The sequence below is a fragment of the Xenopus tropicalis genome, chromosome 8, assembly GCF_000004195.4.
Source record: "Xenopus tropicalis strain Nigerian chromosome 8, UCB_Xtro_10.0, whole genome shotgun sequence".
Taxonomy (NCBI): Eukaryota; Metazoa; Chordata; class Amphibia; order Anura; family Pipidae; genus Xenopus; species Xenopus tropicalis.
In genome coordinates this window covers 36,408,430-36,427,371 of record NC_030684.2, presented here as the reverse complement: position 1 = coordinate 36,427,371, position 18,942 = coordinate 36,408,430, and the positions used below count along the sequence as shown (strand labels likewise).

The 18,942-nt window shown below is 41.8% G+C and overlaps 2 protein-coding genes and 1 long non-coding RNA gene across 3 annotated transcripts; all 3 read right to left on the bottom strand.

Annotated features, from left to right (window-relative positions):
• Positions 1-1,084: 1,084 nt before the first annotated feature.
• Positions 1,085-2,418, bottom strand: LOC101733517 (protein kinase C delta type-like). Its single transcript, XM_031890661.1, has 3 exons — positions 2,136-2,418; positions 1,599-1,727; positions 1,085-1,273 (listed from the first exon to the last, which is right to left on the bottom strand). Exons 1-3 carry the CDS (start codon positions 2,319-2,321, stop codon positions 1,145-1,147), a joined length of 444 nt encoding a protein of 147 aa, XP_031746521.1. The 5' UTR covers positions 2,322-2,418; the 3' UTR covers positions 1,085-1,144.
• LOC116406499 (protein kinase C theta type-like) lies at positions 2,372-7,537 on the bottom strand. The gene is made up of 7 exons (XM_031891682.1): positions 7,202-7,537; positions 6,850-6,959; positions 5,943-6,107; positions 5,514-5,605; positions 4,705-4,767; positions 3,303-3,441; positions 2,372-2,485 (listed from the first exon to the last, which is right to left on the bottom strand). The coding sequence occupies exons 1-7, from the start codon at positions 7,473-7,475 to the stop codon at positions 2,372-2,374; spliced, it is 957 nt and encodes a 318-aa protein (XP_031747542.1). The 5' UTR covers positions 7,476-7,537.
• A 2,971-nt stretch (positions 7,538-10,508) lies between these two features.
• LOC116406549 lies at positions 10,509-11,794 on the bottom strand. Its single transcript, XR_004219556.1, has 2 exons — positions 11,645-11,794; positions 10,509-10,541 (listed from the first exon to the last, which is right to left on the bottom strand). It is a non-coding gene; the product is annotated as an uncharacterized LOC116406549 (long non-coding RNA).
• Between the last annotated feature and the right edge of the window lie 7,148 nt (positions 11,795-18,942).

Here is an 18,942-nt window from a genome sequence, read left to right as displayed (position 1 = left end):
ATCGGGCCTCTTCCTCAGGCCCCCAACATCGGGCCCCTTCATCAGCCCCCCAAAATCGGGCCCCTTCCTCATGCCCCCAACATCGGGCCCCTTCCTCATGCCCCCAACATCGGGCCCCTTCCTCAGGCCCCCAACATCGGTCCCTTCCTCAGGCCCACAACATCGGGCCCCTTCCTCAGGCCCCCAACATCGGTCCCTTCCTCAGGCCCCCAACATCGGGCCCCTTCCTCAGGCCCCCAATGTTGTGGGCCTGAGGAAGGGGTCGATGTTCTGGGCCTGAGGAAGGGGCCGATGTTGGGGGCCTGAGGAAGGGGCCCGATGTTGGGGGCCTGAGGAAGGGACCAATGTTGGGGGCCTGAGGAAGGGGCCCGATGTTGGGGGCATGAGGAAGGGGCCCGATGTTGGGGGCATGAGGAAGGGGCCCGGTTTTGGGGGGCTGATGAAGGGGCCCGATGTTGGGGGCCTGAGGAAGAGGCCCGATGTTGTGGGCCTGAGGAAGGGGCTCGATGTTGTGGGCCTGGGGAAGGGGCCCGATGTTGTGGGCCTGTAGAAGGGGCCCGATGGCGTGGGCCTGAGGAAGGGGCCCGATGTTGGGGGGCTGATGAAGGGGCTCGATGTTGGGGGTCTGCGGAAAGGGCCCGATGTTGTGGGCCTGAGAAAGGGGGCGATGTTGTGGGCCTGAGAAAGGGGCCAATGTTGTGGGCCTGGGGAAGGGGCCCGATGGTGTGGGCCTGAGGAAGGGGCCCGATGTTGGGTGGCTGATGAAGGGACCCGATGTTGGGGGCCTGAGGAAGGGGCCCGATGTTGTGGGCCTGAGAAAGGGTCCGATGTTGGGGGCCTGAGAAATGAGCCAATGTTGTGGGCCTGAGGAAGGGGCCCGATGTTGGGGGGCTGATGAAGGGGCCCGATGTTGGGGGGCTGATGAAGGGGCCCCGATGTTGGGGGCCTGAGGAGGGGCCAGATGTTGGGGGCCTGAGAAAGGGGCCGATGTTGGGGGGCTGATGAAGGGGCCCGATGTTGGGGGCCTGAGTAAGGGGCCCGATGTTGGGGGCCTGAAAAAGGGGCCGATGTTGGGGGGCTGATGAAGGGGCCCGATGTTGTGGGCCTGAGTAAGGGGCCCGATGTTGTGGGCAGATGTTTAAGCTTACCAGCTGGAGTTCACGTATGAGAATTCCTGGAGAACCATTGGATCATCAGGTGGAACTTCGCTCTTGGGGTTCTCCAAGAATGGCAGTGGCCCTGTATATGTTGCCTTCAACTCCTCTGGTGAAAACTGCAGGATAGAGAAAGAATAAAATACATTTATCTGTTTCTTGTATAATAACATCTGTTTATATGGGATCTTACATTATTTAGCAGCTGCATTTCCTGAATGTAAATATAAAGGGAAAACTGAATTTGGCTTACAGAATATTGCAGCTTGGGAAAACATTAGCTGCCCCCTATAAAAGCTGTAGGATAGACTCCCACGGAGTATGCCTTGTTCTAACTACTGAATGGCAGTAATGTAGTAATTAAAGCCTTAGGGTAAGGGACAGAGAGTAAAGGCTCTGGGAGTTTGGGATCTGTAGGAGCGGGAGCTGCAGTCTTGTACTTACTCCTTCCGGCTTAAAAGGCGAAGGCACCTTCAGGCTCTCCAGTTCTGCCCACTTGATGGATCTGAAGAAGGGGTGGCTCCTGATGTCTCCTGTTGTGCCGAGACGCTTCTCCGGATCCTTCTCTAGCAGCTAAAGGCCCAGACAACAGTTGCATATTAGGGAAATCAGACAACATACATGGCAGTACATCACAAAGGCCCACAAAAGGGTTAATTCTCTCCTATGTACTATACTGTTTGATATTGCTTTAAAAACAATTAATGTTCTATTAAAGCATATTTTATTTTTAAAAATAAACATTTGGGCTGTTTAACCCATTATGTGTTGGCTAACCCAAAATCAATGGAGACATAAGTCATGTTTGCTCTTTTGCATTTGGTCAGGTAATAAAGCTACAGCCTTACAGTTACCTTGCTGTGGGGCCATTAATATCCAAGACAGCAAATAAACATTCACTCCAGTTCCCACTCTGACTGCCCCATAACAAGAATATTTTGGCTTTCCTATAAACATCGCTGTATCTGTGCTTATACCCACCTCGTTCAGGAGTCTCCTGGCGTCTCTGCTAAGCCCTTTTGCATAGCGGGGCTTGGTACTGGTCACTAAATATGCCAGATAGTTCATGCCAGATAGATCATCGAATGGTAATTGACCAGTAGCCATCAGGCACAGGATGATCCCGAACGCCCACCAGTCAACTCCTGCATCGTATGGATCCCTCATAAACAGCTAGAAAAGCAAGAGCAAATCATTTACTAAATTGGAACATGTTCCTACTTCATCTTACAATTAACCATTTCCACGCCATCTCTAGATTCATGGCTGTGAACAGCAGTCTTGATGTTATCCACATTGCGCATTTTAGTTGGGATATGCCATAAAGCAGCCTAGTGCACATTTTTTAGGCTGAAGTGCTAGTGCTTAGGCATATCCCAGTTAGCTCAGTAGCATACAGTGGGTGCACTTTCAGACAATTTCCCCTGGTTGAAATCCTCCCATTGTGCATTTATTCTAAGGATAATGTTACACTGGCAGAGAAAATGCCAATACCACTTGAATAGTATAAGCCCAAAATCCACTCCGTATGCCCAGTGATAGGCACTAACAAAAGGCACTAACTTGAACAGGTGCAGTTGCCAATAGCAATCACACAGGATTTTGCATTCATTTTCTACTTGTATTAGATCAGAATGAGCGGTTGATTATCATTAGTACAATTATTTATAAAGTGCCAACACTTTCTGCAGCGCTGTACGTAAGGGTCCATAGTTTACAAACATATTATTACATTGGGCAATAAGGTCCCTGCCCGCAGGCTTCCTTCTATAGAGTAGGTATAGAATTATGTTGCTGTGGGGGGGTTATATTGTGGGATAATATTGTCAGTGTTATGACCATAACGAGGTAAGAAATTGACTAATTGGAGGCTATTGGGCACTGCACTTTAGCAATTTAGTGGCTACACTTATAACGCAGCTTTGCATATAATTAGTAGAACTATACAGTTATGAATATAATATCTATAAAATGTATACCATATACCCATATACACTGCAAGGCAAATGTCAATAAAACCATTTATTGCTCATATTGGCCTCCTACATACAACCCTGTGGCTGTAAGTTGCTTTGGTGGCTCTCTGGGGTAGGTCAGGGCACATCTCACTATTCCCATTAGTAACTGTGTAAGAACTGAATTTCTCACCTCTGGAGCCCGGCATTTAAAGTTTCCAACGACGGCCTTCAGCTTCATTCCCTTGGAAACGTCCTCTGCTACCAGTCCAAAATCCACGATCTTGATGTGGCCATCTTTGCTTATTAAAATATTATCAGGCTTTAAATCCCTGGAAGACAATGGTTACTAATATTGTTATCTAATATAGGGTAGGAAAGTAAAGGGTGAGAGGGAAGGGAGTACAGGAAGAGGAAAGGCAACACAAAATGAGGAGTAAGAGAATATTATATACAATAGTGAAAACAGCAGCACTCAAGCCAGGCTTGATAAAGGGCTGGATTGAAGCCCAAAACGTTGCTTTTTGCACTTTAGTAAAAGTCACTATTTTCAAAATAACCGGAGTGCTGCTATTTTCACTATTGATATTGTTTACCCGGGCAGAGAGTTCAGCGCACACCTGGGGCTACAATAAGCTGTTTCTCCACCGTGTAGCACACCTTAATCGATATACTAGAATATTATATGCAGGGCTCTCTTGATTCAACACTTGTTTAAAAACAGGCCAAAGCTGGCATGAACAAGAAGCATTAAGAAAGGGGGCATGTTTCATTGGATAAAATTGCCCCTAATGGCAGCCCTGGCACTAAATTTTGCTCACAGACACTTAAGGATTTTACAGAATGAAAATAAGCCACTTCTGAATACAGAACAGACAGAACTTTCATGTTAATGTACAGTAAGCATTGTATAGGAGAAAACCATTGCTCATTTGTTCCCAACCTTCTGCCACACCACCCCCTCCCGGCGTGCCCATTGTCTCACACTTTGATTTCTTTGTGGTGAAGGGGCAAACGGCAAGGAGCAGTGGCACCATACAGCAAACCCCACAACCATTCAGGTTCCCCTCCTCTCCTATGGGCCTACCGGCAGTCACAGATTCTGCTGTATGGGAGTTATGCCACTGGAATTAGATGTAAAGGGACAGAAATGTGTATGTGTGTGTCTGTTTATATGGTATGAAGTGATACCAACAACCCCTTCACTACTATGATGCTTTCCATTACACAATTTTTCTTCCTAAGTGCATTATGACTCCCCAATAAGGAATATTTACATTAGCCAAGATCTTGCACCCCACATTTTAGTCTTTCCTTCACTATGATTTAGCATCTCTCTGGATATAAGTGACTTATTTAAGTAAATGTTCTTATGCATTTGTTCATGTTAGCTCAACCATTATTGCTGTAGATAATGTACCAGAGCAGTTTGCATCCAATGTGCGTTATGTTTTATTTTATGCAGCTGTAGGGGGATGTGAATAAAGGGGCACAAGACTAACATATCACTATTTTATACAGTGCAGGGGGAAGCAGACACACAGCGGGATTTACTTACTCTGGGGTCAGAGCAGAGATAGAGCAATATTACTTACCGATGTACAATCCCTCTGCTGTGAAGGAACTGGAGGCCTACTACCAGTTCTGCTGAAAAAAAGCTGTAAAAATAGGAACATATGTATTAACCATTATATTTACCTTTACTACAATGGTTCATTTATTAAATACCCCCCCAAGGTGATACACATACCCAGATGACCTGATGAAATCTGGGTACGTGTGGCCAACTCTAAACTCTAGACAGAATTGTAACAGACACTATCTGATGACAAGTTCCTTTCTAAACTGACAGCATTACTTTTTTATGTTATAAAAATGTTTTTACCAGTCCAAAGTCCCTGTTTGTGGTACAAAAACCATTTGTATTCCCTCTATTCCAAATTTTGCAAAGAGGATAATATAATGGACAGGGGCACCATTTCTGCAACTGTACAGGGGCCTTGTGGTAGACACCTGTCTGGATTTAGTAAAGTTGAAGGGGCCCAAACACTAACTGGATGGGGTTGTGTATCTCTGCTATTGAATAACACACATCCAGGGTCTTATTTATCAGACAAATTCTGCCCAGTTTATTTAACCCATAGCAGCCAACTGGCGAAATGCCCAGTATTGTTAAATAAGCTCCACAGTCCTTTGCAGACTGCACTGAATCATGCTCTCCATATTGACTCCTATATTAGTATTTAATTAATACAGTGGTAGAGGAAGTTTAATCTGGATTTGCATGCTATTCTGCTGGACCCAAAGGGTGAACTTAATGCCCCTTTCAGCCTTGTGTAACTGTAACCTGGCTGATATCTGTCTCTGAACCATCTCCCTCTATTGCAGTTTCTATGTTACTTACATTACCGTCTCCATCCCGAGTTTCTCCTTACTGTGTATCAGATCCCAAAGGCTGGTCTTGCTCTCACACTCCATCACCAGATAGGCATGCAGCTGGTTACATAGATAAATGAAAAGAGCATAAAAATGAGTAATGTTGAGTCCTGTAAGATCATCATTCTATTCAGTCTCACTGTTGGATGAACAACAGCGCCATAAGTATAGAAGTAGCAGCACCCCATTACTGCATAAAAAATGACTTGCTCACCTGCCTTTAGCCAAAGCAATTTCAGCCATGAGCACTATTAACTAGTCCGGTGTGTCATACATGCACAGGGGTTTGCTGGGCTGGGACACACGTACAAGTGTAATTGGCTATAGTAGCAGAATAAGGTATGTCCCACTAAACAAAGTTAAATAAAGGCATAGTAACATTGGCACTATATTGTACCTGTGATTGAAAGGCTGCAAGCCCCTTGCAGAGAAAGGGACACTCTCCGGTGATCTTGAGTGTTTGAGCTTCTGCCTTTATCCGCTTCTGATCATAACGGTCGTCTTTCTTAATGATCTTCAAAGCAACATGTTTCTTTGTGTTGGGTAATGATGCCAACATTACCTGAGAAAGGCAGAAGGAAGAGAGAAGTGATAAGAAGGTCTAATTGGACACACTGATCAAATGCTTCTGACATAATTAAGGTCCTACACACATCTGTATTTGTCGTAGCCGTATGGCACTGTTGTCATTTTTCAGAATTGTAAGGGAAATTTGACTTGCATTTAATTACCATAATGCTCCATGATATTCTAAATTTGACTGGTTGTATCATGCTGAGTAAGTTGTGCACGGATTCATATGATCACTATAAGAAGGTATTGCAGTAGTGTGCAATATTTGTAAAAATGCAATGAGATCCAGGAAATGTTTTGGGGAGCACTTGAAAATGGGTTATCCCTGAAAAGTTCATTGGAATGGAAAGCAATAAGTGATTGGCAGTAGTAATGCGAGTAGCAATTGAAATACCATGAATCAGACACAAGAGCCCATTGCTGTCAGACACAAGGAAGCATCGTACACCTGCTATTGGTGCAAGTAGGGGCGCCGAATAGAGGCTACCCATGTACACACCCAACCTACCCCTCATGAATACAGAGCTGCTCTGGAGACCAAAACCTGTGGCTACAGTGTAGGCCTGCGCCACTTTTTTGTACTTAGTAAATGAGCCCCATGAAATCAAACAAGGCTTTACTGTACATATAGGAAGCTAACACAAAACAAGGGGTTACAGTAGCTGGGATCTTGTCCTTGCAAAAAAACAGGCCAAAATAAAATAGGCAACCCTGGGAAGCTGATCACTTACCTTGCCGAAAGATCCAGCCCCAAGTTCCATGTGGAAACTGTAGTTGGAAATGACACAAGGATTGGGTCTTTCAGCTTCAACACGTGGTTTTTTCAGATCCTGTTCTTCCTCTGGGAAAGAGAAATTTGATTAATATACCATATTGCTGAGATACACTGGATATCTTAACTTTCCGGCCTTTACCTAGAATTAATATTACTTTATTAGCTTTATACTGAATTTCCAAGGATTTGCAATGAGTTGATACTTAATTACATATCACCAATCTCTGTCTGGTACTTTTAAAGCCTACAATGGAATATTTACTAGACAATTGTTACAGTTATTTTATGTTCAGCCTGCTTCTCCTTACCTTCTGCTGGTTCCCCATCATTGCTGCAGCTTCTCTCTCTTTTCTTGCTTTTGTCTTCCTCTATCACAGACTGGCTCTTTATTTGGCCGATATCTTCCTCTGTTCTGATGTTCTGCCCAATTCTTAATCTTTTAGCGCTAGATTCTGTCTCGCTGCTGTCCTCATCAACTTCTCTTTTCCTCTTCTCCAGGTTGATATGAGGACTTCTGGCAAATTCCTCCTTTTCACTTACAGAAGTCCTCTCTCCTTTCTCCTGCTGAGATCCTTTATCCATATGAGATAAAATGATATAAAAAAAACTCAAAAATTCACAAAAATATTGCTTCTCTCTAGGGAGACGCTTGGCAGCACTTCAGTCTCTGAAGCTACTCTGTCTAGAGTGACACATTTCCAACTGCCAAAACCCAACTGTCACTGTACATGACAATATGCTATACTAACTTGGTGCAATATCCACTTGACCCCATTTAAATGGACACAATCAAATACGTCTCTCATCTGAAACCTTTTAGTGGGGCTTTTCTTGTAAGAACAATTAAAAATGTACAAACTTTAAAGAATTTTCCATCAACTAGAAGAAGATGCCCCTTGGTGCCTATTGTCAGCTGCATGGAGTCAATAAGTAAAGACTAAATCTGGCTGCATTTGAGCCAAGGTGAGATGTGCTTGTCAGATCATTCCATGTGATAATCTGCTGAATATTAAAGCAATATGGCCACACAAGTGGATGGCAGACCGTACCAGAACACTTAGCAGAAAAGTTAACCTATGGATTTGCACATCAATCAAACTGTGAAAAAATCCCTGTATGTATAGCTTGCTTAACTGGACTGGGTAATTTCCAATGGCTATTTCACCAACGCTGCACATAAAGAGTAACCCTAACATGCAGTCATGCTGGTAGATCCACTGGAGACCTAATGCGATTTCCCTAAGACACCATTTAGTGTGAGACTACAAGCCCTACACTAATTGGCACATCAACTTTATACCTTTTTAAAGTTGTGTTCAATTAGACAATGAAACACTAAAAATAATTTGGATTATTATTATTAAAATGGGTAAAGTACCATTCAAAGGTTCCTGTCAGTGTTATGTACTCGTCTGTTAGTTTAAAGTTGCCATAAAAGTACATACAGTACAATCTGTAAAATGCAGAACTGAAAGCCTCCTAATACTGCTCACATTATGCTTTGTGTCTGTGCTTTAGTAATGAGAAGGCAGTGTGGTGACTGGATTATGTAGGGTTACTATCAGTCTGGTTTTAAAAATATTTAAGAGATTCTTACACCTATTTATATGGTTTAGAACCTGTGTTATAAAACCTGTGTCATATATTGAACCCACTATGTCATTTGTTGATCTGCTTACTATGTACATGTCTTGTTATCTTACCAGTGAAGGCCGATACAAAGACTGTATGAGAACATTTAACTTTGGGGGACAGCCTAGAAGACACGAATGTAAACTGTCCAAGGTCTACTGTACCCTTGGCACAATAGAATAAGAATATTGTACATCATGTTATAACCTAAAGCTCAAGGATACATTGGATACAAGCTCAAGGATACATTGCCAAAAAGACAATTCACACATGCTGACTGCCCCTCCCACAAAGATTTTTCTTTTTTTAATGCTCAAATAATTACAAATAAATAATATTATCTTAACCTGTTGTTTGTGGTTCATTAATCCATTAACATATCTATACTGTTTGTCCAGGTATTAATGCACTCAGAAATGTAACCCCTGCTTTGCAATTTGTTAGAAATAGCTTATTCATTTTGTTGTTGAACTGTAACAAGAGAGTAAATCTTCCTTTTGGTTCTGTGGACATTTAGAAAATTAATTGGCCACTTTCACTAAGTTCAGCGTCTTAGTGAATAAGCATAATCCTCACGAACTACCGCTTGATGTAGTTGCACAAAATGTGGCAAAGCTTCCTGAGTTGAATTTCACCCCTTAGTAAATGTGCCCCATAGTGTAGAGAGTACAATTGCAATCTCAAGGCTAAAAAAGACACATTTCTTTAATAAACTAGAAGCTATGGCAAGATACTCCCGCCTTGCCTCCTGGAAGCAGTAGCACTGCGCAGAAACAAAGTGAAATTCCATTTAATTTTTCTTGCTTAGGGAACATAAAGGAGTTTGTAACATATGGCAATGCTTATTTACTCTAGAATCAACTTTTTGTATCACTAGGACAGTAAATGTAGTAGTACACAATGTAATTGTATATCAGATAAAGACTCATTAAGAGAATGCTATGGCAGAGGAAAGAACTATAGAGTTTGTGGGATAACTTTGTTCTATAGGTTGGCAAAAAACTGTTAACTGCAATGGCACAAAGGGCACTTTGATCGCTGTAGGTCTCTCCGATAGCAAGAGCTCCAGTGATCCAAGTGCCCTGTGTTCCCTTCTCTGCTCACGTCCCTTCTTACTCTCTTGCACGGGAAATGTGTAGTGTATGGGAGACAATGGTAGGCACATATCTTTTGAAGTTTTAAAACACAGGTAAAATAATTTGCCATGGAGTTGTAATTATTATTATCCCACATTTATAAAACCCCAGCATATTCATGTTTATTTCAGCTACACGGGTGTGAACAACTGTTTAGTGTATAAAACATCAGTTATCAAACAAGTTATACTCTCAAAGAAGCAAGTTTTCCATCACACAATAACATCCCCCTGTATCTGCTGCACCGACATTAACACCTAACTACTATCAGGCAAATACACAAATACCCAATAATGTATCAAACCATGTACAGGTGTGGGACTTGTTATCTATAATACTCGGGACTAGGGGTTTTCCAGATAAGGGGTCTTTCCATAATTTGGATCTCTATACTTTAAGTCTACTAATAAATTATTGAAACACTAAGTAAAACCCTGGAGGACTGTTTGGCCTTCAGTAAGGATTAGTTATCACGTTGTTGGGATTAAGTACAAAGTAGTGTTTTTATTACTACAGAGAAAAAAGAAATTATTTTTTTTTAATAACGTGAACTATTTGATTAAAATGGTCTATGGAAGATGGCCTTTCTGTCCGAATTTTTTGTGTATTTCTCCCATACCTGTACTGTGCATATGAACAGAATTAAAGCTTTTGGCAAATGTACGATTTTACTATGTAATAAATGAGCCTTGGGAACTGAGATGTTTCACTACGAAACATACTTTTATTGCAAAATAGCATAGCTTAAAAGTGCTTACATTTAAATTCTTCTTATCAGTCATGTTAAGCAACAAGAGTGTAAATATCTTTAGACAAAAGTTCTTTTGTCTTGGTGGCCAGCTGTTTGTCGAGTTCAGTTGTCATCTCCCATTTGTTGTATCTAGAAAAAATAGGGGTATATGTTATTAAATATGTTATAATTGATATACAGTACAGTGCAGTAAGTTTATCAAAGATCTTTACAGAGCAAATCACTGAGTAAAGTCTACAAATGATATACAACTAATTAAAGAGAAGTCATTGTGTGCTTTGGAGGCTTTAGGGCTCTGGCACACGGGGAGATTAGTCGCCCGCGACAAATCTCCCGTGTCTCAGGCGACTAATCTCCCCGAGTTGCCATCACCTGCCACCCCACTGGCGAAAGTGTAAGTAGCCGGTGGGATGGCACACGCGGCGGCGCGATTTCAGTGTGATCGCGCAAGTTGCCTCGAGAAGAAACTTGCGCGATCTCACTGAAATCGCGCCGCCACGTATGCCATCCCACCGGCGATTTACATTTTCGCCAGTGGGATGCCAATCCGGGGAGATTAGTCGCCCGAGACATGGGAGATTTGTCGCGGGCGACTAATCTCCCCGTGTGCCAGAGCCCTTAAAGGAGAAGAAAAGGCTAAATCACTGGGGGGGGGGGGGGTGGATTGTAATTGGTTACCTTATACCCCGGCTGGTGCTCCTGTTAGTAGAAAACTGCACAGCCGGGGGTATATGTGAGTGAGAGTTTCTCTTCCTCCTGTCTTCTTTCTTTAGAATCCCGGGGCCGACGCAAGTGCAGTTGAGAAAAAAGACAGCTTTTTTTGTTAAAGTCGACTTTTTACTCTACTGCGCATGTACGAAGACCAGAACAAAAGAAGGATGGCTCGCTTGAATATACCCCGTCCAGTGCAGTTTTCTCCTAACAGGAGCACCGTCTTAGGTCAGGACCCCTAAGGCAGGCGGTAAGAACAGGGATGAGCTGCACCTAATTGTTGGTCTGGATCTCAGTGCAGAGAGCTGAAACACAGCAGTAAATAAACCCTGACATGTTTGTGCACAAAGGTAGTATTTTTGTACTTTACTATATACTTAATAACAAACAAATATAAACCCTACAAAAAGAAACCATTTTCCTGTAGGCTTTAGACATGATTTCACAGAACAACTGTAGATGCAACGTAATTTGTATATAAACGACCAATCAAATGGCTACCAATAATCTTGTTATATTACCTGCTTTTCCAACAGTTTTACTATGTCTTCTGACACTCCCTCCTTGCATTTTTTTACTTCCTGTACTGCCCCTGTACGAGCCTTGCGTAGGGAGTCCTTGGCCTTGTTGGTTGTTTTGCAAGTTTTGTTAATTTTTCTCTGTGTTCCCGCGTTACCCTAACAAATATAAATGGTAGTTGAGGTTACCAGTAATATAGTGTTAAGGAGAGTATACATACCAGCAATACCCTGCCCACTCAACTAGTGGGAATTATCTGGAGACTGAAGTACAGAAAAATCTGGAGCACCAAAGGCTGCCTTCCCCGATATAAGAGCACACTGTAACTAGGCTTACAGTACCTTAGAACTTTTATCTTCACAAGCAATTGAAGCCTGTTTGTTAAGGAAAAAAATTAAAAGCTCAGTTTTACAACTGGACAGAGAGAGCTGAATGTAGCAAATAGATCTGCTGGAAAATGCCGGGATCTTATAATCTGTATCATGCCTCTGGTGCATATCTATATCTGGATGTTTGTTTTACATGCAGCGGGAAGTCCATCCAACAGCATTCTTCATTAAATATATTTCACATTGTTAATTTGGGCTGGCAAAAGACCACCAAGTTTAACCAATCCAAAGGAACCCAAGTGCACATATATACACCTACCTACACAGACCTAGCTAAACACTCACATTTATAAATTATAGTGATACCGATATTAAACTAACTGTAGGTCTTATGATCACAATAGCCATGGATATTATGCTTATTTATGTAATCCAAGCCACTACTAAAGGCATTAATAAACTGCCATTCCAACATCCCCAGGAGGGCTTTCTACAACCTCCACAATGCTGCTGTAAATGAAAGTCCAGTTCCTCAAGTTAAAAGGGGGGGGCTCTGGACTTGGCCACCATATGTTCTAACAGAACTGGGCACCCAGTGTGTAATATGTTGCCTCAGAAATCACCCATCCATTCAAACAATGGCCAAGGTTTTGGGGGACCTTCTAGCTCACATTACGTTTCAGCCCCTGCAAACAAAACACAGCAGGCCAAAAGCCTGACCCTTAAGGTTTCATTATTTGACAACAGGTACAGTCGTCCCAACCACATCATAGGATGTATTTGCTTATTATATTTTTTAATAAAATAAGGGGTGTGGTTTCGGCATAAGTGGGTACAGATGCATCTCACAAGAGCTCCCAGGCTACAAGCCTTACATACTTATATAACCAACCCAAACCGGAGAGATGGGGAAACATAAGTAAGGCATTGCTACACCAAGAACACAGGGAGAAACATAACACGCTGCTATTGATCAATACTCAAGCCTTCCACAGCAACCCGCACCTGAAGCCACAAAAAGGGGAGAACTCACCCCTTCCCCTACCCCACAGACCCCGCACACAAAGGAAAGAATGGAGAAGCTACAGAAGGCCCTAACAACCCTGCACAGTACCTTTTGGCATTGCATGTGGATTTTCACCTTTTTTATTGTATGTGATATTAGTGGGAAGGTACCAGATACATCCACTTGTACCCCACACTTCTTTTTGTTTTGGCACAAGATTTACAAAGGAAAGGTCATGTCAGACAAATATGATTGCTTTTTATGATGAGATTAGTAAGAAGTTGGACAGTGGGGGTGCAGTTAATGTGATCTATTTGGATTTTGCGTTTGGTAACGTGCCCCATAACTGCTTTTTAAACTAAGGTCTGTTGGTCTTAGTGAAGTTGTTTGTACATGGATAGGAAACTGGCTACAGGATCGGGTACAGAGGGTGGTTGTTAATGGTACATTCTCTACTTGGAGTAAGGTTGGGGCCCCTTAGGGTTCTCTGGTGGGTCAACTTTTATTTAACTTGTTCATTAATGACTATGGGGAGGGTATTATAAGAAATAGGTCAGTGTTTGCAGATGACACAAAGATCTTCAGCCCAGTCAATTCTATCCAGGATGTGGCATCCTTGCAGCAGGATCTTGACAAATTGGTAATCTGGGCGGCTAAGTGGCAGATGAGATTTAATGTGGATAAGTGTAAGGTTATGCACCTGGGATGTAAAAATATGCAGCCTCTTATACCCTTAATGGGACTGCGCTAGTCTCCATTATGGAGAAGGACTTTGGAGTCCTTGTAGATAATAAACATGGCTGTAGCAAGCAATGCCAGGCAGCAGTGGCAAGGGCAAACAAGGTCTTGAGCTGTATTAAAAGGGCCATTAAATTTGCAGTAGGAGGGGGTTGTTCTTCCACTTTACAAAGCGCTGGTAAGGCCCCATCTAGAATATGCCGAGCAGTTTTGGTCTCCAGAGCTCAAACGGATATTGAGATAGAGAAGGTCCAGAGGAGATGAGGTGCTTAGGGGTATATGATAACTATATATAAATATATAAGGGGATTATATAATAATCTCTCAAATGCTTTATTTACCAGTAGACCCTTCCAGCAGACACATGGGCATACATTCCAATAGGTTCCGTCTAAATATTCGAAAAGGGTTTTTTACTGTGAGAACTGTGAGATTGTGGAATTCTCTCCCTGAATCAGCCGTACTGACTGATCAACTTGCCTTCCTCTGGATCAACTAGCAGTTAGGCAGGTTATATATAGGCATTAAGGTTGAACCTGATGGACGTGTGTCTTTCTTTAACCTAACTTACTATGTTACTATGGATTTATAGCTTTAGGCAGTGTTTAAATACTTACTGAGGAACTGGAACCCTAATAACTGTTCCATCAAGTTCATGTGGCTGTCTCTTAATATTCACAGCTGCTGTTGCACTCTAGAATAATAGAACATGGAGAAGTTTAATTAGTTTTGCAATAAAGGTAACCTTTTAAAATAACCAACAGCGACCCTCCCAAAAATGACTTATTTGCCTTGGCTTGCCAAGAAGCCTATTAGCCTATCAAAAAGCATTTTTTTCCCAGCAAGATTATGTTTCAATTGCTCTTTAGTTTGTAAAGTCCTGACATAGGGTCCTCTTGTCCTGCTGTTTTTATTCTGTAAACCTTGTTAATTATATTATTATTATATCTATTTTTGTAAAAATCTGCATAGCTTGTGTTAGAAATAAAAACAAATGAGTGTTTAATTGCTTTTAGTTACTAGATAGGGACAAACTGCACTCATTCTACATAAGCCCGAGTGACTTTAAATGTAACTGTTCCTTTATCAATATTCCATCCCCCATTAATATAGCAGTCTTAAAATCTATGTTTCTTACACTTTTATCAGCTATGGCATCCCATACAACATGCCATACAGCTTTTATATTTTTATTAATGCATGTACAGGTAAGGGACCCCTTATCGGGAAGACCATCTCCCATAGACTGCATTTTAAACAAAAAAAAATTCACACTTTTAAAAATGGTTTCCTTTTTCTCTGTAATAATAAAACAGTACCTGTACTTGATCCCAGCTAAGATATAATTACCCCTTATTGGAGGCAAAACAATCCTAGTGGGTTTAGCAAACTTAAGGTAGGATCGAACTATGGATAGACCCGTTATCCAGAAAACCCCAGGTCCCGAGCATTCTGGATCATGGGTCCCATACCTGTACTAGTAAAATTGGATACATATTACCTCTAGAAAACTAGCCAAGTTAATTATAAAAAGCTGCGGGGACTTCAGGGAGATTTGTCCAAGCTGGTTTAATGGAAATTTGCCATCTTTTGTGGTTACTGTAATGTGATCAATTGCACCTAAGGGAAAGAAGACATAAAAGAATAACACCAAGGCTGGTAAATAGAAGCAGGTAAAATCAAACAGAATATGTGAGTTGCCAATATACTGCACACTGAAGCAGGACTGTGGGTTATGGCAAATGCCAGAGGGGCTGCTGTAAGATGCCATAGAAAGTCACTATATAGTGGGCTGGTAGGGGGCCGGCAAGGGCCTATTCTGAATGCCAGTCCAGACCTGCACTCAAGTAAGTAGTAAAGAACTTGCTATTTTTAGACACTACAAAATGGTGACACTGGTTTGTCTAATGAAAAACAAAACAGAAAATGAATAAGGGAAACCTGAGAAAGCAATATGCAGTTTTAGTAACTGCAGGTATTAAATTGCAGGAGAAATTGATAACTGCTGTTGTTGTGCGATAACCCATCCATTTTTCATTAGAGATGTTTTAAGTCCAGTGCTATGTGTTATGTGCTCTTGATTAGGAGTCAGGCCATAAAGACACACAAAGCTACTAGTAGCAGCTACTTGTCACAGCTTCAAAAACAGACCATACAGGTATGGGACCCATTATCCAGAATGCTTGGGACCAAGGGTATTCCGGATAAGGGGTCTTTCCATAATTTAGATCTCCATATCTAAAGTCTACTAAAAAATCAATAAAACATTAATTAAACCCCATAGGAATGCTTTGTGTCCAATAAGGATTAATTATATCTTAGTTGGGATCAAGTACAAGGTACTGTTTTATTATTACAGAGAAAAAGATAATCAATTTTAAAATTCTGAATTATTTGATTAAAATGGAGTCTATGGGCTATCTTTAATTTGGAGTTTTCTGGATAACGGGTTTCTGGATAACGGATCCCATACCTGTACTGATCATTTACTGATAATTGTCTCCTGTATACATGTGTTTAAGCAGAGGCCATTCTCAGAATTGTCTATAGCAGGGTATTTTATGGCGTTTAGTAGCTAAGACAAGTAGCTGCTACTCAGTACCTCCATGTGTCTTCACTTAAATGACCCCTCTATATATATACAGTGGAGGAAATAATTATTTGACCCCTCACTGATTTTGTAAGTTTGTCCAATGACAAAGAAATGAAAAGTCTCAGAACAGTATCATTTCAATGGTAGGTTTATTTTAACAGTGGCAGATAGCACATCAAAAGGAAAATCGAAAAAATAACTTTAAATAAAAGATAGCAACTGATTTGCATTTCATTGAGTGAAATAAGTTTTTGAACCCTCTAACAAAAAAGACTTAATACTTAGTGGAAAAACCCTTGTTTGCAAGCACAGAGGTCAGACGTTTCTTGTAATTGATGACCAAGTTTGCGCACATTTTAGGAGGAATGTTGGTCCCACTCCTCTTTGCAGATCATCTCTAAATCCCTAAGGTTTCGAGGCTGTCTCTGTGCAACTCTGAGCTTGAGCTCCCTCCATAGGTTTTCTATTGGATTAAGGTCCGGAGACTGACTAGGCCACTCCATGACCTTAATGTGCTTCTTCTTGAGCCACTCCTTTGTTGCCTTTGCTGTATGTTTTGGGTCATTGTCGTGCTGGAACACCCATCCACGACCCATTTTCAGTTTCCTGGCAGAGGGAAGGAGGTTGTCGTTCAGGATTTCACGATACATGGCTCCGTCCATTTTCCCGTTAATGCGAATAAGTTGTCCTGTGCCCTTAGCAGAAAAACACCCCCAAAGCAAAATGTTTCCACCCCCATGCTTGACGGTGGGGACGGTGTTTTGGGGGTCATAGGCAGCATTTTTCTTCCTCCAAACACAGCGAGTTGAGTTAATGCCAAAGAGCTCTATTTTGGTCTCATCAGACCACAGCACCTTCTCCCAGTCACTCACAGAATCATTCAGGTGTTCATTGGCAAACTTCAGACGGGCCTGCACATGTGCCTTCTTGAGCAGGGGGACCTTGCGAGCCCTGCAGGATTTTAATCCATTGCGGTGTAATGTGTTTCCAATGGTTTTCTTGGTGACTGTGGTCCCTGCTAATTTGAGGTCATTAACTAACTCCTCCCGTGTAGTTCTAGGATGCTTTTTCACCTTTCTCAGAATCATTGACACCCCACGAGGTGAGATCTTGCGTGGAGCCCCAGAGCGAGGTCGATTGATGGTCATTTTGTGCTCCTTCCATTTTCGAACAATCGCACCAACAGTTGTCACCTTCTCTCCCAGCTTCTTGCTAATGGTTTTGTAGCCCATTCCAGCCTTGTGCAGGTCTACAATTTTGTCTCTGACATCCTTGGACAGCTCTTTGGTCTTTCCCATGTTGGAGAGTTTGGAGTCTGCTTGATTGATTGATTCTGTGGACAGGTGTCTTTTATACAGGTGACTAGTTAAGACAGGTGTCCTTTATGAGGTTGACTAATTGAGTAGAAGTGTCTAACCACTCTGTGGGAGCCAGAACTCTTAATGGTTGGTAGGGGTTCAAAAACTTATTTCACTCAATGAAATGCAAATCAGTTGCTATCTTTTATTTAAAGTTATTTTTTCGATTTTCCTTTTGATGTGCTATCTGCCACTGTTAAAATAAACCTACCATTGAAATGATACTGTTCTGAGACTTTTCATTTCTTTGTCATTGGACAAACTTACAAAATCAGTGAGGGGTCAAATAATTATTTCCTCCACTGTATATATATATATACACACAAACCAAGTATAGTTGCACTCTCAACGTAAAGCAAATGCCTGGGTGCAATTTGCAAGCAACATTTAATAGAAGAAAAAAGACAAAGCACTCACAGGATTTTAAAAAGTTGCAGATTTATTAAAGAAGTACTGACGTTTGGTCTCCTGTGTGTGCATTGCATATATATATATATACACATACATATAATATATAAACTAAATGTAGATCATTGTAGCCTTGGATAATATATTGAAGAAGTCATTGAAGCTACTCTTCCAGGCAATACAAGCCCAGGGGGGCGCCCTACACTGTCACTGCCCTCAATGCCAAAAACTATTTTCACTGCTACAAATGAATGTTCAGTTTCTCAAGACTAAAGGGGTGACCTCTTGTTCTTCATTGAACCCCAATATTTGTCTGTAATGTCCTCTAAAGTACTTGTAAAGATGTAGTTTAACCCTTGACGTGCACCTTTTCTTCAGAGAAAACAACCCGAACGTAATAGTCTTTCTTATAGTTTTATTATGTTGGGTTGGAACCCACCGACTGTTCTTCCACTTCAGCTTCTTCTTCCGCTTTTTCTTATTATTCTTAGCGCCCCCCCATACTCTAAACGCTACTCCTCCTACAGTTTTAGGGGTACAACACCCAAACTCCCCACACTTCTTTGCCCTATAGCGGAGCAAGTTGCTTGTGCTTTTCTAAGCAATCCCGCCCCCCGTCTTTTTGTGGCGCCCCCCCAACCCCCCAATGTTCCCATTGACTTTGACAGGGAAGATTTTCAAACTGCTGCTCTTACAGCTTTGCAGCTTCACTCCCCAAACTTGAATAACATAATCATGGGGTCACCCCAAATGAAACAGCGACATTTGTTGGATGACCCAAACAACAGCCAATCAAATTTAACCTATTGACTTTAATGGGAAATTGGAACTGCTGCCAATCTTACAGCTTTGAGCCTACACTCCCCAA

Coding starts and splice junctions, on each gene's coding strand:
- LOC101733517 (XM_031890661.1), bottom strand. CDS start 2,321: ATGAGGGATCCATACGATGCAGGAGTTGACTGGTGGGCGTTCGGGATC. Junction 1,728..2,135: donor CCAGGAGACTCCTGAACGAG/GTGGGTATAAGC, acceptor CTGGGCCTTTAG/CTGCTAGAGAAGGATCCGGA. Junction 1,274..1,598: donor CGCCTTTTAAGCCGGAAGGA/GTAAGTACAAGA, acceptor TCTATCCTGCAG/TTTTCACCAGAGGAGTTGAA.
- LOC116406499 (XM_031891682.1), bottom strand. CDS start 7,475: ATGGATAAAGGATCTCAGCAGGAGAAAGGAGAGAGGACTTCTGTAAGT. Junction 4,768..5,513: donor CTCGGGATGGAGACGGTAAT/GTAAGTAACATA, acceptor CTATTTTTACAG/CTTTTTTTCAGCAGAACTGG. Junction 3,442..4,704: donor AGCAGAGGGATTGTACATCG/GTAAGTAATATT, acceptor ATTGTCTTCCAG/GGATTTAAAGCCTGATAATA.